Here is a 21,374-nt window from a genome sequence, read left to right on the forward strand (position 1 = left end):
GAAAGACACAGAGAGAAAGACAAAGCAGTAGGATGTCTGGGGACATGAAAAAGGGGAGGGGAGGGATGGAAGGATGGAGGGGGAGGGGAAGAGGGAGAGGGGAAGAAGGTAGATAACTGGAGTCCTGTGGAGGGGGTGGGGAAGAACATGGTCAGCTGAGGTACTTGCCAGGAGAGGGGAGAGAGATTTAGTACCTGTCCTTATTTTGCAAAGCTGGACTTCGATGGGTGGTTGGTGTGGAGATCTCTTCTGCACTGGAGTGAGAAGAGGCAGAGGGCAGAAGAGAAAAGAAAAAAAGAAAAGAGAAAGCTGTCCACAAGAAGTGGTGTTGTGTGGAAGTAGTGAAGTTTCTTCAGGGGGTTCCAAAGATTTATGGTTACTAAGGCAAAAAGCAACTCTTTTTACACTTAATATTGAGCTCCTGGTGATTAAAATGAAAACAAAGATTAACAATCCCATTTTTCTGTCTCATCAAAGACAAGCTGTGTATGATGCCTGGATGAAGAGGTTTTGGTTTAAAACCTCTAACGAAAGGAAGAAAAAAGTTAACTTTAACTGGGACTAAGCAGTAGTGGGTGAAAGTTATTCCATCCAAATTCGTCCTCCCAGCCTGGTGTTTCTAACCCCCGACTTTCATCTTTTTGTTTTCATTCTTAGAAGAGGGAGCAGTTGCAAGCTGAAGAAGAAAGAAAAAGCTCATGGGTTACTCAGGAACGACAGATAACACTGGACAGACTTCGAACATTTAAACAGGTAAATGGAAGAAGGGAGACATTCTACTGATGCTTCGTAAGTTACACACACATACACATACACATACACATACACATACACATACACATACACATACACATACACATACATATACATATACATAGATTGCCCACCAATAATAGCGCCTTTGACACAAGTACTTGTTCCAGAGAGCATGCATTAGCTATGGCTTCGTGTTGTTTGTATATGTGATGGCAACCATAAATCATTGCTATATAATGTGTGAAACAAGCCTTCTTAATTATTAAACTATATTCATATCCACAAGAAAATAGAAAAGAACATTGGAATTATTCTTAGGGAAAAATTGTGCTATACTTCTCTTCATATTAATTAATTCCCATGTTTATGTTTCTCAATTTACAAGTTAACCTGACAATTTTGAAAGGGTTGAATCATAATTATATGTGAGCAGTTGAGGTTAGCAGTAATAAGTCTCTTGGCCTGCAATCCTAACCCCACTCACCTGGGAGTAAGTTCCATTGAATTCAGTAGGACTTAATTCTGAGTTTACAGGGTTAAAATTGTGCTGTTAGTCACCATGCTTTTGATGCTCGCCTAATTTTTAACTCATTTCCCCCCCCCCCTCCTAAGCGCTATCCTGGACAGGTAATACTCAAATCAACCAGACTTCGACTGGCCCATGCAAGAAGAAAAAGTACAGCCAGTTCAACTTCATGTGCTGATCATCGTCTGTCGCTACCTGTAACTACACAGACTGATGTGGTGGGGCAAGAAAAAAGAATACAACCTTTACAAACCCAGGAGTCTAGAAATTTAGGACCACTTGAAGATACTTCACCTCCCTGTGGCGTTATCTCTGAATTTTCTCAAATTCCTTCTCCTCCTGCTCTTCTCAGTAATGAACTTCAGCCCAATATAGTTAATGAGGCCCCAATGCCTCCTCCTCTCCCACCGCCACCGCCACCACCTCTGCCCACCAAGGAAGAGTCTACTCAGTGCTCTGAGAAGAGCAGTAGCCCTGTGAAACAACCCAGCATTGAGAAGCCAGCACTGCTGACCACTATAGCACCATCAGCTCATTTCTTTGATAGCAGCCAGTTGGTCAGTGCCAAGAAGAAACTAAAGAAAATGGGCGATATGGAAGGCTTGCAGAGGAGAAGAGGTAACTTCATTTCTCTTGAATGTGATTCAGGGAAAAGAAAAAGCAGTTTTCCTTACCTTGAGTAATAAAATTAAAGGGTCTCTACCCCCCAAGAGAGCATAGCTTTGTGATTTTTGAACATGATCTCCCCAAATCATGTTTGAAACTGGGTTGTGTGTGTGTCTTTTAATAGCATTTTGTGATGTTTCCCAGGGGAGGGGGTGTTGGTGGCTTTGAGGGGGGGGGGGGAGTTTTTACACCTGAAGTAGAACTCTGGATTCCAGCTGGTGGAATTAATGAAAACTCTTGATAACTCTGTTGATGTTTTTATCCAAATTTTGATTTCTGTTTTGTCAACATTGAACAATGGGAAAGGTGGCGTTGGTATATTTTAATTAATAAATGATGACATTTTCAATGTCTTGAGTACAGGGTGTTAGTTCACAGCTCAGAGTACTTATTTTGTACTAGTACCAAAAGTTTTTTTTTAAAAAAAGAACTTTTAAGAACAAGGTTCCACACCTCTGCCGGTAGGAAGTGGTGTATCTTAGCAGATCTGTGGTTTTTAAATGAATAAACATGATACAGTGGATCTTAAAAATTAAAGGCACAGTCCAATCCATTCCCTAGGTGGACATGCATGTGTGGTCAGGTAGACCAGGAGGTGTCCAGGTTTGGTTGTTGCCCCTGTACACAAGGGCAGTTGGGTATGTAGAGGGATTGGGTTGGCTGTCTAAGGAATAGCAGCCTCCTTCAATACCAGCTACATTATCCTAACATAGAAAGTTGAGCCAGATACTTACCGGACATTTTGTGAGAACCAGAGACAACAGTGGGGGCTCATCTCTTGATGCAGTAGCTTCATTTCACCTTTTGAACTACATAATCCTCCAATTGTTTTGATCTTCTTTCTTATGGGCTTGATTATTGTGATCTGAAAATAATGTAATTTTTTGTCAGAATTGTAGAAACAATGCATTAGAAATATATAGCAGGGGTTTTTTTTAACCTTCCATGTAGGAAATGTGCTTTGTGGGTTGGGGAACCCAATGGAGTGGAGGTGGAGCCGCAAGGAGGAGGAGAGGAAAATGAGATTTCAGACATTGTTGGCTTTTGTGAATGTCTTGTTGAAATTTCATAGCATAAAATATGAAAAGTTGCAATGCTTACTGAACTCTGATTTTCTGCAGTGAGTTCCCCAATGGATGAGGTGTTGGCTTCCTTGAAACGTGGTAGCTTCCACCTGAGGAAAGTTGAGCAGAGAAATCTCCCGCCTTTTCCTGATGAAGACGACAGCAATAACATCTTGGCACAGATAAGAAAAGGTGTGAAACTGAAGAAAGTGCAAAAGGACCTTATGAGAGAATCATTCACAATTCTACCTGATGATGACCCTTTGACACGCAGCATCCATGAAGCACTACGGCGAATTAAGGAAGCATCACCAGAGTCTGAAGATGAAGAGGAGAACCTGCCTTGCACAGACTGGGAAAATTAAGGAGTAATGTTTCTTCTTTTGGTATATATCTGGTTTCCTTAAATAGTAGTAGCACCTATAATAGAAGATCCTTGTTAGGAATGTGCCTAAGTTCTCCTATGTTTACACAAGAGAAGTGCATGTGTGGCTTAAGATCTGCAGCCACTGTATAAGCGGCGGGGGGGAGCGTATGGGAAAAGAAAGTTGGAGCTTCTCACAAGATACTTCTCTGAAGGAAACTTGCTTTGTCAGAATGGATATAGTTTCCTTACTTCTGACTGACAGATGCCTCTGCTGCTTCCATTTTTACCAAAGTGTGTCTTAGCTAGTACTCCTAGAGTTATATGACGTGGCCTCCTTTCTAGTCATTGATTTGAGAGGAGTTTTCCTAATTCAGAGATCTGTTGCCCATTTTTTTTGGGTTGTTGAGCTGGCTGGCTGGGGGTGTTATATTCCACTGTTCTAATCGGAGAAGAGAGATGCACACTATATTCCTCCCTAAATCTTCTAAAACATCTAAATTACAGTTTGATGATATGGAATTTTGGAATATATTGATGCTAGTGCTTATTTGAACAAAAGCTCTAGACATTTTTTTTTTTTAAGAAAAGCAAGATCTTTCCCCGTATATAGCATCTTTCTTAAATGGTGATACGTTTTCAGGATGCTGGAAACGTGGAAAGGCAGTATTTGCAAGCAAACCTTACTGTTTGAATCAAAAGCATGAACAAAGTGGGGAAGATTGTGATCATGGAGGGGGGTTAAGACTTAGGGAAAATTTGTGTGAAAACCTTAATCTGATTTCTGGGTTGCAGGTGGAAACATATGTTGCATTAGTGGAATGTAAGATTTGTCTCATCACGGTTGTTATCAATTTGACGGAGGTGACCCTACTGGATTAATGTGTGAATTGGCATGCCAATAACTAATTGCAATATATTTAATCAAAATTAAGGTCACTTCCAAAGTCTGCAAGGCAAGTTTTCCCGTAAAGGGGGAATCGATTTAAAGGATGAAATTACTAATTTACTCTGTAAATCAATCTGCAGTGGAAAAATCTCTATAAAAAGTAAAGCATACATAAATTAAAGCTACAAATGTTCCACTCATCCACAGATCTTCACGTACAGTAGTTAGACCAGGCATAGGCAAACTCAGCCCTCCAGATGTTTTGGAACTACAACTCCCTTCATCCCTGAGCCCTGAGCACATCCCTAGCTAGGGATGATGGGAGTTGTAGTCCCAAAACATCTGGAGGGCCAAGTTTGCCTATGCCTGAGTTAAACGATGCTGCCTTACAGTGAGTCGGCTCATGAGTCCCTTTAGCCCAGTATAGGTGACTTGGACTGGTAGCAACTCTTCTCAGGTTCTCAGAAAGGAGATTCTCTGCCAGCCCTGGTATATAACTGGAGATGACATTAACTGAAGGCGCTGGGATATTGAAAATGGAACTGTGGATAAGCAAAGCAGGTACTGCTGTGGTATCTGTGTTTTCATATGCACACCTGCAAAACAGTATTGACATTGAGTTTTTACACTAGCACTCTTGTTGTGGGCAGAGGAGGAAAGGGTCCTCTTGATTCAGTATTCCAAGCAGGTGATGAGGGGAGGGAAAGACTAATCATATTAATGAGCTGTTGGGAGAGCTAAGCCTCTCCTTTTCTTCTACTAATTTTGTTTCTGTCGTATCTTCAGCTAGAGCAGCCTGTCACAGAACATGGCCTGCAGATTCAGATGCCAAGGAGGAATAGGTGCTTGAAAAGCACATTTTGATGTGGCCTCTAAAGGAATAGAATTTGATTTAAAAAGCAACTTTACAGTTTGTCCTTCAGCTGTTTTTTTGTTTGTTTAAACAGGTGGTGAGGATTCCACAGAATAATGATTTTCCTTTCACTTCTGAACATCCATAGTCAACAGTTTGATCACCACCTTCTGTCTGGGAAAGGCGTCACCTGACAAACAATTTGATATGTGCAGAAGAGCTTAAAATGCATTTTTTAAAATTATGGTACAAAATTCTGATGGGATCAAAAACTACCTTATTAGATGTGTATTTTGCAGAACACTGAGGAGAACGAACCATTCAAGATATTTCTGGTTCTTCACTCACTTTTTACAATCGTGTGAAACACTAAATCAGCACCTATTGCAGCAGAGCTTCTTCCCAACATAATTTATCAGGACAGGTATGCAATCTGACCTTTGGTTCACTGAAGACTTCACTGTTTAATCAACAAATTGCTACTTTCACATCAGCTTCTATTACAGCAACAGGAATTCTCCTAAAGGTCTTTATTTCTCACTATATTTGTCATGTAGGAAGTGGATTTCAGAGATATAATGCATTTTAACTATTCATTGTACAAAATACAAGTTATTTTGAAAATGGGAACAAATGGCTCTACAGAATAACAGGAAGCCCCCTAAGAGTGGAATACATATACTTAAGAATGTATTGTTTACAGCCTAGTACATTTAAAATGGCATATAGCAAAACCCTTTAGAAGGCCATGTATACTGTGTACATCTTGTATTTTTAAATTAGAATTTCCCATGCTCGTATAAATAGAAACATTTTAATTGCAGGACTGAGTGATAGATAATAAAGTTACATAAAATTTTATTTATAGAAGCAATATTTTGTAATGAGAATACTTAAAATTATTTTTGTCTATTAGTTTGACTGTTCTTTGATGACTCTAAGGAACCTTTATTTAAAGAAAATTCAAAACTGAAATCCAATTTTACTGTTAAGTTGTGGAAGTTATAATTTTTTTCCAGTTTTCATTATTCCTGTCATTGTTAAAATATTTGAATTATGTAACAGCCTGCTTATTTGAAAAACACTTCATTTTTAACCCTGGTTGTATAATGGTCTAAAGGAGGCGCAGCCTTTGGTACAGTGAATATCTAAAGCAACGTAATCCCAAACAGCATGACTAATAGCTGCAGGCAGCTCATTTTTTAATAACAGAGTACTGTACGGAATAGTATTTCTGCACCAGGGCTAATCTTACCCTTATTAAAATGCTCTCAAATGAAAATTTCTGCTTGTAGGAGAATCTTGTGCTTGACAAACTATGATCCCTTATGATAGGAAATATCCATTTTAAAATGATTTACTATATTCACTGCCTGTTGTAAGTAGATGCATATTGGATGGAATGCATTTAGTAAGCCCACTCACCTTTCATAGTAAGAGGTTAAATGTCTTGCTCTTTTTCCTTTTAAAAATACTTGGGAGTACCCTGAATACTTGACAATACATGTAACAGTCCAGCTCAACTCTTGGAAATATTTGGGTGTGCAAAAGTTACTACCTAGGCCAGTAATAATAATGAGAATTATTTTATCAGGATAACCTGCCATTCTGGTTTCTTTTTTAAAAAAAGCTTAATGCCTTATATAGTCTGAAATGCTGTCCTTTCCCAAAGGTAAGCTTGAGAATAGCATGAGTTCAATTATTGTGAGAACGCCTTCTGTTGGGGAGACAAAAAACTGTATTAGGAACTGAACATTAATTTTCTGAAAAACAAGACAACCCATTTCCTTTCCAAGTTACTGCATATTAACCAAAATCGCATTATGCACTGTGTGGTTACAGTCACAGGTAATGCAAAATTTGGTGGTGGCAATAATTAAATAGCTGCAAAATATAACTGTTGACCTTTAGCATAAACCATAATATATGTAGTTGGTGTGCCTTTGCCATTTAGTCACCTCCATTTAGTCACCCTCCAAATTTCCACTGTATAATATATTGTGTTTGAAATTTTAGTTGTAGCCCAAAACACGAACTTATAAAAATTAGGATGAGATGGATCATGTAAAGCTTTACACAATCAGTTGCAGCAGGAGCTTTGAATGGCAAATTTTGCTAGACAATTCACGTAATCAAGGAGACATAACTTATTGAAAATTGAGAGTAACACTCCTTATGCTAACACTCTTTTGCAACTATAAATTTTAAATTCATATGGAAAGTTTATAAAGCTCTCAAGATGATTGTGAAATGTTCAGGCTGTATATATGGAATCTTTGCCTTGAAAGCTCTAGTTTGTTTTTGTTGTTTTTTTAAAAAAACTATTTCTGACAGTTTAATTAATGCAAAAAAATAAAACCGGCTTTTGGCGCTATAAAAATGGCTGTTTCAGAGGAACATATTTTATACATACTTGGCTGCTGTACAGTGGAACCTCGGGTTGCGAATGTGATCCATGTGGGAGGCACATTTGCAACCCACAGCGCCGCGTCTGCACACGCGCGGGTTGTGTTTCTGCGCATGCGCAAGCGCCGAAACCCGGAAGTAACCCGTTCTGGTACTTCTGGGTTTGGCGCGGTGCGCAACCCGAAAACGCATAACCTGAAGCGTCTGTAACCCAAGGTACCACTGTACTGTGGCTGATCTCCTATCCAGAGTTTTCCTTTAGACCGAGTATAGTTTTTCCCCATAATCTGTTAAGAAGAAGAGATTAATCTGGGTGCCAGTAGTGCCTGGATAGCATTTTACACAAATTTGTCAAGTTAGGACCTTGTCCATCTTATCTATGTGCAATTCCTTATAATTATATTCCCACATGTTTTGCTTTTAATTAATAGTGATTCCTAATTTTATTTCTTGAAGCCATTGCATACCAGCTGAGAACTCACAGTACTCTAGTCTAGTACATTTATTGCAGCAGACTTAGCAAATATATGGGCATTTAAGAAAAGTTATTGATGAATGCTGCTTGAACTGGCATTCACACCTAAATCTATGCAGCTGACAAGTATGCATGAAAAAATGCATTCCAGTATTTCGTATGCTGTAGACTGACTGCGGCACATGGTTGTACTGCAGCCGTTGTTCTCAATTTATTGTCCACAATGCATTCTGTCAAGAAACATAGTGATCTACCTGGATGCCCCTGAACTGGTGGTAGACTAGCTCAAGGAACTATAAATGCCAGGAGGTGATGAGTCATGAGTTTGGCAGTTTGGCAGCAAGGGGGCCAAGGTGTTTTATTTCCACTAGAAAAACAAATTATGCTGAACAGCAACATTTATTAAAGTGGTTTTATCTTCTGCAGCATGATCCCATAAGTCTTTAATTTTAGTTGCTTGGTTTATTTGTATACTGACTATATTCTTTAGTATAGATAGTTTTGCTTCTTATTTCAACCATTTTCTTGTAAAGCTTTTCAGAGTAGAGCAGCTTATATTATAAAATTGCTAACCACAAAAACAAATTAACAGCACTAAATTATGTCTTGCTGGTGCATTCCAAGTTTTTGCTTTTGAGTTGTGTTTCATGTAGACACTGTCTTCAGAGAATCATGTGCATTTTTGTCACAGTCTAGTGAAAAGGGGGGAAACTTTCACTCAAAGTCAATGTTCTCTTTTTATTTGCACTGACTTTAAAGAGCGAACTGTAAAACTATTTGGATTTATGAGCATTCTTTTATTTTCGCTGTAATGCTTTTGTAATTTGGTTACCTGTGTCACTCATAACGAACCCAGAAGCATGAAACAAGATATATCTAGTGTTGGTGAACTGTTAACAAGCAAATAAGCTTATTGAAAAGGAGGCATAAGAGATGCTTGTTGCAAGAGATGTAAGCACCTTATTGAGAGGATGTGGAATTTTAAAATGCTACTAGAGTCAAGTGTCAGTAGTTGTGTGCTATCAATATTGACCCTAATCTATTAGCAATCTATTCATGGAAGCAGATGGCAGCACCAACCACCATGAAAGGGGACATCCAGATTCAATATGGTGTCCTGCTCTTCTGACTGCTTCGGTCATGCCTTAGGCAGGCTGATGCTCTGTGGTGAAGCAGCAGCCACACAGCCTTTTGCTGCACTCTCATTTCCCTGGATTGGGGCCAAGTGTTCTTTAGTAGAGAAAAGCACATTGTTTTGTTACTGTGTGTGATGGTTTGAAAAATAAAGCACTAGCGGTTTTATCCTATAACTCATTTGAAAGCTTCCAACAAAAAATAATGTATATTAATTGCTACATGAAATCTTACGTAATTAAAATTAATTTGGGCCATGGTGAACGTTCTATTTTGCAAAGCTGTTTTCTAATGTTTTGCACAACCTTTTCTGTTATTTAAGACCTTTTCCTGGGAATTCCTAGCTTTGAGCATAAAAATCAACAGCAAGCAGATAAACATAAGAAGAGCCTGCTGGATCAGGCCAATGTCACATCTATGCCAACATCCTGTTCTCGGTGGCCAACCAGTTGCCCATGAGAAGCATGGAAGCAGGACCTGAGCACAGCAGCAGTCTACCCATTCCTGGACCTGGAACATGGTCAATGTGGCTAGCAGCCTGTTATACCTGGCCTTTATTGGTCTATGTACTCTCTAGACCTGGGCACCAGCATTTTATTTATTCTGTTTTCTAGTATGGGTGTTCACACTATCTTTGATTAAGAGTCCAATTCAGAAAATACTTTCTTCGTGGCTTTATTCCCAGGAGGAGCTGAAGAATGGGCTGCAGATTAGAGTAGTCCCTCCCCACCATTAATTGTAGGTAAAACAGAACCTCTGGTCACTCAGCTTGAACATGTGAGGTCAAAATGAGGGGGGCAGGGGTGTACATGGTGGGCTCACCCACTCCAATACCTTGCCAGGTTGAGCGGGGAGCTTCTAAGCCTGTTCAACATGCCGATAAGCACCCTCATGGTTGAGATTGGGCTCCTGGTTGCAGAGAGATTTTGGGGCACTTTGAGACTTCCTTCAGGACTTGATGCTAAACATGCAAATGGCTGAAGTGGAAGCAGGACTAGTATATGTGTCCCCAGCCTCCTACACATCTTTTGCCCTCATATGTTTGGGCTGAATATCTGAAAAGGGCTAACTGAGCCACAATCACTAGTGGCATTCATAAATAAATTCTAGCCAATGGGAGAAAGCCTTTTGTATGCCCCACCATAAAACAATGTTGTTGTTTTTTAAAAAAAGCTGTCAGTAACAGCAAGGGACCAAGGGCCGGTTTGAATGTAACACTAAGCCATAGCTTAATGTTACAGAAATGAGCTGCAAACCTTGGGCTTACACTCCTATATATTCACTGTCTAGTTTAAACAAATCACTGTTCATTGGTAGGTCTGAAGTAGTGGTTAGTTTTAAAGTATGGTTTATTGAAACAAACCAGGATTAAACTCTTAAGCAGGCTTGTTCACGGAACACTGGCTAAACCATGGTTTAGTATTATATCTGAGCCAGGCACAAAGTGCCTCTTTCCAAATGTACCAGCCATTATCTTGAATTTGGAAATGGCAGCAGTGGAATGGGTTGGAAGGGAAGCACCCTTCCCTGTAGGAAAAATGATTGCAAGCCCAGCTTGATCAACAACAATCTCCTGCAATGAGGGGGCATGTCAACCTGACTTCACATTGGGTATAATCCTAGAAGTCGTCTCATTCCCTGAACAGACCCAAGCTTGTATGATTTGGCATGTGGTGCTGTGAAGGGTACTTAGCTGGTATGAGCATATAATAGTTGGCTGTGTTGCACATAGTAGAGTGGTGGCTAACCTGTGGCCCTCTAGGTGTTGCTGGATTACAACTCCCATCAACTCCCGTGAACATGGACAATTGTTAGGTATGACAAGAGTTGTAGTCAATTTCTCCACTCCATTGTCCTATTCCCCACTCCTCCTTTGGAAATGTGAGTATATTACTTTCAGAGCTGATTCAGATATACAGACAGATATGGCAGATTACAAGTGAGAATGTTCTCTGCAGATTGAAAGCTAGGAGATGGGGAGGCCCCTAGACTAATGTGATTGTTCCTTGTATGTGGGGAGTTTTAAAAAATCTTACAGGAAGCAATCATCCTCATGTACTCAGAAATCATACAGTCTAGGAATGACTATCACATGCGGTGTCTACACACTTGATGTAGAACTTCAACCTCAACAAGGCAGGACATTAGAACTAGGACCAGATCTTGCAAAGTTCTTTTAAAAGGTGAAAGCATCCACAAGGTTCCCATATAGGAGTTGGACTGTGATGCATTTTTTGTAACCCTTTCCCTGCTGCTCTATTTTGCTGATTTGAATTGCCCCCTGAAACTGTATGTTTCCTCAGTGAAGTAAATGACAATTTCAAAGGGAGAGGAGATTTAAATAGGGGAAATAATAAATTAGGAATGAGATAAAAGCAAAGCAGCATTATGTCCCAAATTAATTCTCTCCCTCACTGATTGCTTTTAACCCCCCCCCTTTTCTGTTTTTTTAAAAACAAACCTCAGGGGAGCGTGTCATGGATCTCCCACTACCACATCTTAACTTTGGGTCTTTAGTCTTACATTCGTATGGCTACAGCCCACTTGTTGTTTGTCATTTTATGAGTTGCCAAGAGCAGAGCTGTGTTAACGTATTTGCTGAAATGTAGAAGGCTGTTGATTATGTTGCATGGATAAAGCTTGTTAAACATTAATGGAACGCCTCATTTTTGAACAGCAAAAAAATTAAAAAGAAAACCAATTCACCATTCACTAACTTAGTGCAAAAAGAATGAAAATCGGTGTGTTGTGCTGCACTTCTTTAAAACAATTGTATTTAATGGACATTTGTAAATGGACATTGCATTTCTGAAATGCTCCAGCAAACTTGCAATACCTTTATAATGCTCAGTGTTCCAAAGTATTAAGCACGAAGTATAAATGAAAAGAGCATTGTTAGCAATATTTTGAAAACTAAAAGTTTTAACTGTTTGCCCTTTTGCTTTTTTCCCCTTTAAGTGCAGCCTTCCTGCAACTTTATTGTACTGCTTTGTACTTCATGTTTTTTACTATCATGGCTTCGAAATTCAAACCTATACCCAAAGTCCTGAATGACTTGTCTCGTGTACATGCAATGTAACAACATACTTAAAAATTTTGGTGCTTAAAAGTTGTTCCTTTTTTTTCTTTAATAAAGGATATTTATTTGAACACGGTTTCTTTCACATTCATTTAAAGGACTTGTGGAGCTCTGAAGCAGACATGCTAGTATAATATTGTACGGTTATGTTAAGCATAAGCAATCCCTATCAACTCTCTGTACATTCTTATACTGATGTGTCAGAAGATGATTTTTTCATTGCAATTGAAGGATCACAGGTAGTTCTGACCCTCTCATTCCACCATGCAAGATTTCCTTAATGAGACGTAAAACTCTGAAAACAAAAGATTTAATTTTGGATAAATTAAAAATGGTGGGCAACCACTACAGATAGGAACCACACTTGAGTTCCATTCACACTGGCTGCAGAGTTGATGGGGAGAGCAGCAAATGTGTTGCAGCCACTCCTGTGCCATCAAGGAAAAATAATGTGGCTATAGTGGAGTAGCAGGGGTTTTGTGTGATTGTTGAGGACTCATCAGGGCACCACAAGACCCCTGAAGTCTGGTTCCAGTCCTGGATAGTCCTCTTTGGAGGCAGCTGGCTGACCAGGGATGCTGCAACCTTTTGTGTTGTGGGCCTCTTTGTTGGCAATGAGGCAAGTCTGAAGGTTGAGAAGGTGGTGTGTCATTAGAACCCTCCTCATCATTGCAGCGGCAGAAAGGTCTGCTGCTGTCACTCCACTGATGGTACTCTGGCAGGGAATGAAAAGGACCACCTTGGGGGAAGCCTTGGATCTGCATGATTCCAATCCCTGCCCCCCAGTCCCCTGACATACCTCAAACAAACTATGTCAATGGGAGAAATAATAAAAAGACCAAGTTCAAAAAGAAGAGGGGAAAGCACATTCCATCTTTTGTGGCTCATGTGAACCGGATCAGGCTTAAGAAGTGGTGGCTCCTCTGTCATAGACTGTCCCTAGGATTACTCTTGGTAAGTCTGTTCTTTCCCCCCAAGTGTAAGTGTAAATTGGTACATCTGATTTAACACAAGAGAATACATTTGTTAGTCTGCACATTCAAGTGCACAGGTGCCACTTCACAGATTATTTTCCAGATTTGTAAGAGACTGTTTACAACAAGAGCAAACATAAGTCAAGACACCAATATGTATTTTGCTTTCTTTATTCCAAGGCTATGTCTTCAGAGCTTGAGAACGCTGCTATGATCACATGTACAGAACTAGTAGTCTCTCAGCAATGCTTCGTTTTTCCTGGTAGCAAAACCAAATATCAAGCACTTTTTGTGCCATTGAGACCAAACTTAAGAACTATGAACAAGCCCTGCAGATTGCTATGAGTTCCAACATGTAATTAATCAGATCCTGTGCAACTGGTTAGTCACCCACCTACCCAGACTACTCACATGAAAGACCTGATTGCTACAAAGTTGCTATGAAGTATTAAACTCTGGCAGTATTCTATGTGAGTCTCCCTAACCATTACCCCCTCTTCTCTGCCAGGATCAGAAAATCTATTGGAAATTGTCCAATAATACTGCCATTTTGGCACAAAAATCAAAGAACCAGTACAGTGTGGAAATGAATTTTTCTACTTACGTTTTCCAAAAGGAACCTTGATTTTGTGGGGAGCTGGCTTGCAACAAAGGATGGGGAAAGCTAATTCGCTGTCTAGTTCCATACATGTTTTGTTGAAAGTAATTCACACTGAATTAATTGAGGCTGTTCAAGTGTAGGTGTCCTTTGAACTACATCCTTATTAACTTTAATGAATTATATTATCTATTCTCACGTAAGAATTTTAGAGAGTTATTTTGGCTTGGGTTCCTATGAGCAGAATTCTGTTCCCAGGATGTTCTTATGGAAGTAGTGGGTGGTGCCTCTCCAAAGCAGCCGCCTTCTTGTTGCTATTGGCTCTTGTGCCCAGTGCAGGGTATGCCTTTTGCCACAAGGCAAGAAGTTGAAATGGAGCTCAAGGTGGAGGCCCTACCTCCTGCAGATGATATGTAGGCGACTGCTTCTCAAGCCCAGACATTGAGAGTGCAGCCTTTTCCAAAGAAGCTGGTCTCTTGCACCAGAGGGGAGAACAGGGCGGGAGGTGGCTTGGGGGTGGTGATGATGATGCAAGAGGAAAGGGCCATCTTGGGAGCATTCACTGGATTGTCATCCCTTCTATTTATCAAAGGGCAACTCTGGATCCAACCTTACATTTACAATCAGATCTCACAGCTCTCACAAAGCAGCAAGGAGGAAATTGGCCAAGGTAAACTCCAGATTGCTTGTCAATTGGTTTCTTGGAGACCTGACCAATCAATCAATCAATCAATCAATCAATCAATCAATCAATCGGACTTTCTGTTATGCTCCATCTTGCTTACTAAGGCTCCATACATGTGCTGTAGTTAAAGTACTGTTGGGATGGAACCAGACTTGGTCATTATTACACTAGACCCACAGAAACCAATTAGACTTAAGTTACTCATGATTAATAATTCCCATTGATTTCAAAGCATCTAACTTCAGTCACATTTCTTTCAATGGATCTACTTGAATCCAGACTAGGTGTTGGGGGAAATATTGGAATATTCTGGAGTAGAGTTATGAGAAAGAAGCTCCAATAACCAACTTCCAGACGGGGATGTACTTATAAAACCTTTTTATGTCAAAGTCAGAATTTCACAACATGACACTCTAATTCAAAATCCAGTAGCACCTGAAGGATTAAGGTAAATGCTGCCATCCATTGAACAGTTTGTAATACTTAAAAAGAGCTGAAGAAGAAAAAATTGAGTAAAGTACATTCTCCAGAACAGCAATTGTATTTCAAAATAAAAACTGTATTTGTTGGGTTTTAAAAGAATGGTTTTTTAAAAAAACAAGTCTCCATAATTGTCATATGACAAGTACACAGGGTAATTGTTCTCCTATGTAATTTCTTGTTTGTTTGTTTGTCCACAGTACCCAACATTTTCTGGCATATATATTCCCACAGTTTCTCTTAAGATAGATACAATATGTAATACCAGTCTCTGGGGAAAACACGACTTTGTCCGTTATGCCAATTATTACCTTAATAATACAGAAGTGTAGTGGCTAAAGTAGGTATGATCACCTAATTAGGAATTTCAGAATACAGTTTCTAGAATACAATTTCTAAACACCCACCTACCATAAATGAACATTAAAATATTCTTAACAATAGGATTTTATTTATATGTGCACTTAATTCCACTTATCCCATATACATATTGGATGACTTTTGGGAGTTCAATGGTGCAGCCCTCATAGATTTTATTTTTACAAACAAAAGAACCCAAAGTCAAGCATCTTAATATACATGAGAAAAGAAATTCTCAAATATTGATTTCCAATTTTCAAATTTAATTTCAATAGGAAAATATTAAAAATGTGCACATTTAAATTTTTCCATGTACTGTATATACATGTGTGTGTATGTGTACATATACAAATAAATTTCTTGTACCACACATATACACAGCATTTCAGTGGAAATATTTTGTAAACTATTTTCCCACATGTAAATGTCATTGTATTAAAAATTTTGATCTCATTAAAAATAATGTTACATTTTTTGCCATCAAATTTCTGTTCTAACTTGTTATAATTAATAACACTCATGAACATACTTCATTCCTCCTACAATTACACCAATTTTATACTTTTCTGAAGATGTTTCCAATTGACACTCATATAGCAAGAGAATCAGGTACAAACTTCTCCAGGCAAATTAAAATCAGGTAATCACTACTGTCCTGGACCTGATAAAGTTACACATCGTTAACATCTAGCTATAAAAAAAAATCACCATAGAAAGCTTTTACCTATGAATGCAATGAACAAATATTTTCTCCAGTAATAAATAAAATAAGTGGCAGAATACTCTAAAATATGGATGAAACTCAAATGATGTGTACAGTACATACAGTATAATACATGATAATTTACTGTTAGCTAAACAGTAATCCTGACATTTCAGGAGACACCTGTTATATTACAGATAAAGAAAATGGCATTTTATAAATTAACCCACCATGTATTTCTCCCACTTTGAATACAAATTAGAATGTGTGTATTATACAGTATATACATACAGTACACACATAAAAAACCCGACTTATATTATCTAGTTTTGAATAGCAGTCCTTAAGTGGAAAAAAAAATTCTATTGTACAGAGTTTATATTCAAGCTGGATTTTGCATTTAACATTCAAATTAATTTGGGTGTAAAGAAAAGGTCAGTGCATCTTTGTGTTTGATTCCCCCCCCCCCCATTCATTTTAAAAATCCTCTTCAATATTAGACAATTTACAGCAAGATTGTCCCATAATACAACTCCCATTCAGTAAGCAGACATTTGACACTTGGCTTACCTTTCATTTTCCCCCCTTTAAAATAAAAAATATTATATAAAGAAATACATGTTTGGCAAAAGTCTTTGTAAATCACATCAAAACAACTTAAAAACATGTTCACTGAGGATAACTGAATTCAATTCCTGTTTTGAAATTCAGAATATTGCCTGGTGTGGTTCTGATAAACATGTGATGTGAAGGTTCAAAGAGGAGGGGAAAAGATCTCCAATTTCCTGTGATTTTAAAGTTTCTTTGAATGAGCAAGGTCAACGTAAACACCCTGGCAATTGCTGTATATCCACAGTATATCTATAACAAGCTGCACTGGTTACTCTGAAGAAGTTTTGGTTAAAAGAATTATTAAAACATATGTTGGTAACAGTGAATATTAAACATATGTGGTATTAATAAATAAGACTAGATGGATACTTATCTGTATATAGCAGATTTGAAAATACTTTTCAGGGACTCACCTGTCTTCATAGATAGGCTTCAAAATGGAACACAGAACTTCTACATACATGAACTTAAATAGAGAAAAGTAAACCATACACTGGACAATATTAGTGAACACCAGAGTGAACATCGTAAATAAATACAGTATCTTCCAGTATAAAAAAGGGAAGAACTCTATACAAGCAGTTACTCACTAGGTATGAATTAAAGATGCAACTCTCTCTCACTCCTGGCAAGAATTAATTAGTAATGCACTATTTCTTAACAGTGCAAAATATCCTGAGAAATTATTAAGATTACAACAAAAGAGAGGGCTGTCATCGCAAAGTTCTTGCACAAAACACAGCAATTGAGTGTCTTAACCAACAAAATAAAAACAAAATAAGACAGATCATCTACAATGTGTCTAACACTAAAAGGGATGCCATATGGGGCACTTCTCATTATTTCACTGGCTAATAATAGAAAAGGATTGCATTCAATTACTGTTAATATCTTTCGAGTTATCTATGGCCAATTATATACAAGGAGGTAATTTGTAGTTCAAGTTATTATTTTTTCCCAACTAGCTACAAGCTGAATTCTAAAATTTTACACTGAAATATATTGTTGGAAATTTAAAACAGGCCCTCCTGGAGGAGCGTTTTCCTAATTTTGTGCAACTTTGATGCAGAGCCCAACAAAGTCCTATGAAGAGAGACAGTGCATCTTTAAGAAGGTTGGCACTGAAATCCCGTTTTCTTTAGCTGCATTCTATTAGCTTGGCCAGGTTATCTCGTAGTTCTGTTAGTTCAAAGATTTTGCCATCAAGAATTTCTAAAAGTGTTTTCAAGTTATTGCGAAAAGCTTCTTGTTCATTCTGACTTTTCTCCAGACGCTGCTCTAGGTCAGACAGTTGTCCTTCTAGGTCCTTGTTTCGAACTTCCACTTCCTTAAAAAAAGAAGAAGCAGCAATATATGTCATTTGTAAATGCAGTATTATCTTTATCAGTTTTCTATACAGTTAACATGGAGCTGGAATGATCATCAGGCTCAACAGGGTTATCTCTTACTCACAAATAGGGAGTGAGGCTCACATTCCTAAATGGAGGTATCTATGTAGGATAGCATCTTCATCAGGGCTGTCCAACTTTTCATACCAAGTGGGCTGCAACAGAACTTTGACCCAGAAACTGTAGGCCCCACACTGCTTTGTTGGTTGGGGAGCAGAGGCGAGGCCAAAATTTGACACACAGAGACCCTGGCAGGGTCCTAGAGCCCTCCCACCCCCTCCCCAAAGCTGGGAAAGAGCCAACTAGGCTTTAGGGTGGAGGAAGGAGGAGTCTAGGACCCCATCAGAGTGCTCACAAAAATGGCCTGGAGGGCCGCATGCTATATACCATGATTAGCATGGACAGAAGTGTGCTTTTGCTGCTGCCTCACATACAATTAGGAAGGGAAAGGAGGATAGATAGAGATGCATGGACTAGCCTACACAATATGATTTAGCATCTTAGTAAATATATATTTAAGTCATTTAAGCATCATTTAATTACAAATGGATTTAAAAGGAAAACTTTGTTTTTGGCAGTGTCAGGAGCCAGGTCATTGTTAACAGGATTTTAAATAGTAGTTAAGAACTCTCCCCCCCCCCCCACTTACAGATAACTCACATCTTTCACAAGCGTTCAGTTCTGTGAGTCCACGCATATATGCAAAAATGTGTAAAGCCAGAAGCCCCTGAAACCAGCCCCACCCAAGTTGTAAGGCTGCCTACCTGGCTGTGGGAGGGTGGAAGGGCTCTGCCAGTGTGCAAGAGCGCCTTCCTAAAGTTAGTGCTGGCCTGGCTTTGGGAAGGCAGTGCAAGGGCTCTGGGATGCTGCCAAAGTGCTCACACCGCCTTCCCAAAGCCATGTAAGTCCACAGCCACAGCTTTGCATGGGGGTGTGTGGGTGTGGATTTCCTCTGCTCCTTATTTATTTATCCTTCCCCAGGCCCCACACAAAGCTGTGTTCATGTAAATAAAATAAGCATAAGATACGAGTTACCTGTAGGAAAGAACATGTAACCATGTAAAATTGTTTTGCAAAGGATTCTTTTGTTGCACTTATTTAAGATTTTTTTTAAGTTTGTCAAGGGCATAGATTCCACTGAATGGTCATACATGTCAAATGAAAATGCACTGTGCAGCATTTGGCTAATAACAGACCATGACATCATATGAGTGTGTATATAATCTTGCTGCTATCTCCAAGTAACTTGACCAGTCAGTTTTGAGAACACAGAATCTACAGGCAATCAAGATCTAAAACATACGCTCATTTGAAGAGATGAAAGACATCAAGGCCTGCAGCAATTTGTTAAGGAATGCCGCTTCAAAAGCTATGAATGCTAAAATTCCCAGCATAAATTGCAACAGATATGTAAGAGGAAGTGTTTGTGTTCTAGCATAAATTACTCCTACCTGCTTATCAAAGTTTGATTGTTTGCCATTCAATAGAAATATAAAATGCAGTCCAAATTTCCAGATACTAATTTCAGCATTTTTACCTGCTCAGGAAAGCATCAGCATAAGGCTTTATTTTGGCCCTCCAGATGTTGATGGACTCCAACTCCCATTAGCTTCAGCCAGCATGGCTAGTGGTCAGGGATGATGGCGGTCAGAGCGCAACTATGTTCAAATGCCCACATGTTCCCCAACCCTCCCTGCTCTAGACAGCCCTCTTCTGCTTCTTCCCAAGAAAATACACTGCCGTGTTCCCGACCATCAAATATCCCCAAGTAACTCAAGGGGCAATATATTGCATCTGAGCATTCTGTTCTGCATGAGATGGGAGGATTATCTTCGAACAGCTTGTGCTCGTGGGCTTGTAATTCTTTGCTGATCTTGGAGTGATCTGGAAATTCAACTCTAAGGGCCTTTCTTTGGAAAAGAGGCATAAAGCTCTGGCAGGATCCTAGAGCCCTTCCACCTCCTCCCCAAAGCTGGGAAAGTGCTAACTAGGAAGGAGGCAGGGGGACTCCAGAAGCCTATCAGAGCCCTCACACCTCCTTCTCAAAGCCCAGCACCTTGCTTACCCAGCTTTGGGAAGGCAAAGTGAGGGCTGTACAGGCACATCAAATGTTGCTGAAAGCCCCCAAAATAGGGCCACACATTGGACCACCCTGGAACTCTAGGAATACTTACCGGTATGTAACCTTTTATTAAGAAAAGGAAGTCTGAAAGGGAATTCACATACCCACACCAGAGCACATCACTTCTTTTATTTGTTTGCTCCCCCCTTGAAAGATGTACAGTCCTTTTCTTCAACACTAGGACACTCATCCTCATGATTTGTTTGTTTGTTTAACGTGAATGGGCTTTCCCTGCGCAGTGACAAAGCTTCCCTTCTTCCATCACCCTTGTACAATGTTCACACAAACACTGCAGGAACACAGTTAGCCCCATCAAAGAAGTAAGGAGGTGGGGGCTATTCTGCACCCCCAAACTGTCTGTCTGTACAAGTCTTCAAGATCCAAAATTATCCAACTTCTTTTCTCTTTTTTATTGTTACCTACAAGCAGATACAACCCTATTCGCCCTGTAACTTACTTGTAACTTCTGAGTTAAAGAGTCCCTCTGTGCCTGAAGCTCTCTGGCATTGTCAATTTCTTGTCTCAATTTTTCTATTTCCTAAAGGGGATAAAACAGCATATTATCCAAAGTCAACCTAACTTTCATCCTGGACAAATCCTCCTCATCCAATCAGGACATACAAGACAGGGTTGCCAATGCTGCAGAACCCATTGGTACTTCTCACAGGTACTTATGCAGTGAAACTAGAACTGGAGAGTGGGCCAAACTGTATCACCCTGAGAGCCATCTGGCCAGCCCTAGAGCTTTGAACTTCAGCATGCTTCTCAAAACATGCACAGTTCCCAGTAGGAAGCATCATTTGTGCTTCAGGTTCATAAGCATAGAAATCTGCTAATGATTATGCAGCAATAGCTGAAATTGAGTCATAAGAATCGGCTGCCAGAGAGCCAGTTTCTCAGGGCTAAAGACACCAGGGAGGGAACGCTGCAAAGAACAAAGTTGAAATTTCAGTTACAAGGGACTGTGAACAACTGTCTATTTTATAGCAAGAAGAAAGCCAGAGGAATCGTAATGAAATATATGCAACAATTCATGACCAAGTCTAAAACAACACTGGAATCATTTAGTCAGGCTAGATACTAATAATGTTGGCTTAGAGCCTAACTTGCCTTCTGTGAAGAGAATGATTTCAAGAATTAAAGTAGACATCTGTGGAAGTAGTGAACAACTCAACACTTCTTTGTGCAATAAAAGTCTACCAGTTAGGTGACTAGGAAGAAACTTCCCCGAAGGCATGCT

At 39.4% G+C, this 21,374-nt stretch overlaps 2 protein-coding genes across 8 annotated transcripts in view; one reads left to right on the forward strand and one right to left on the reverse strand.

Annotated features, from left to right (window-relative positions):
• Positions 1 to 12,283, forward strand: part of JMY (junction mediating and regulatory protein, p53 cofactor) — a 44,311-nt gene extending 32,028 nt beyond the window's left edge. The window contains exons 8-12 of one of the 4 annotated variants that reach the window (XR_013843523.1): positions 658 to 753; positions 1,369 to 1,900; positions 3,070 to 3,380; positions 5,052 to 5,107; positions 5,213 to 12,283. Coding sequence is in view for 3 of the 4 variants with exons in the window: in XM_079995409.1 (XP_079851535.1) it covers positions 658 to 753; positions 1,369 to 1,900; positions 3,070 to 3,377 (936 nt within the window). In the remaining variant the exon portion in view is untranslated. Of the gene's footprint in view, positions 1 to 657; positions 754 to 1,368; positions 1,901 to 3,069; positions 3,399 to 5,051 lie in introns of all 4 variants that reach the window. The other 3 variants (XM_079995409.1, XM_079995410.1, XM_079995411.1) reach the window with 3 other exon arrangements.
• Positions 12,284 to 15,063: 2,780 nt separating this feature from the next.
• Positions 15,064 to 21,374, reverse strand: part of HOMER1 (homer scaffold protein 1) — a 78,550-nt gene continuing 72,239 nt past the window's right edge. For all 4 annotated transcript variants that reach the window (XM_079995720.1, XM_079995719.1, XM_079995721.1 and 1 more), the window contains 2 exons: positions 20,592 to 20,672; positions 15,064 to 17,951 (listed from right to left, as the gene is read on the reverse strand). In XM_079995720.1, coding sequence (XP_079851846.1) covers positions 17,763 to 17,951; positions 20,592 to 20,672 — 270 coding nt within the window. In that variant the 3' untranslated portion in view covers positions 15,064 to 17,762. The remainder of the gene's footprint in view (positions 17,952 to 20,591; positions 20,673 to 21,374) is intronic.

Source organism: Podarcis cretensis (assembly GCF_951804945.1).
Source record: "Podarcis cretensis genome assembly, chromosome: 11".
In the NCBI taxonomy this organism is placed as follows: domain Eukaryota; kingdom Metazoa; phylum Chordata; class Lepidosauria; order Squamata; family Lacertidae; genus Podarcis; species Podarcis cretensis.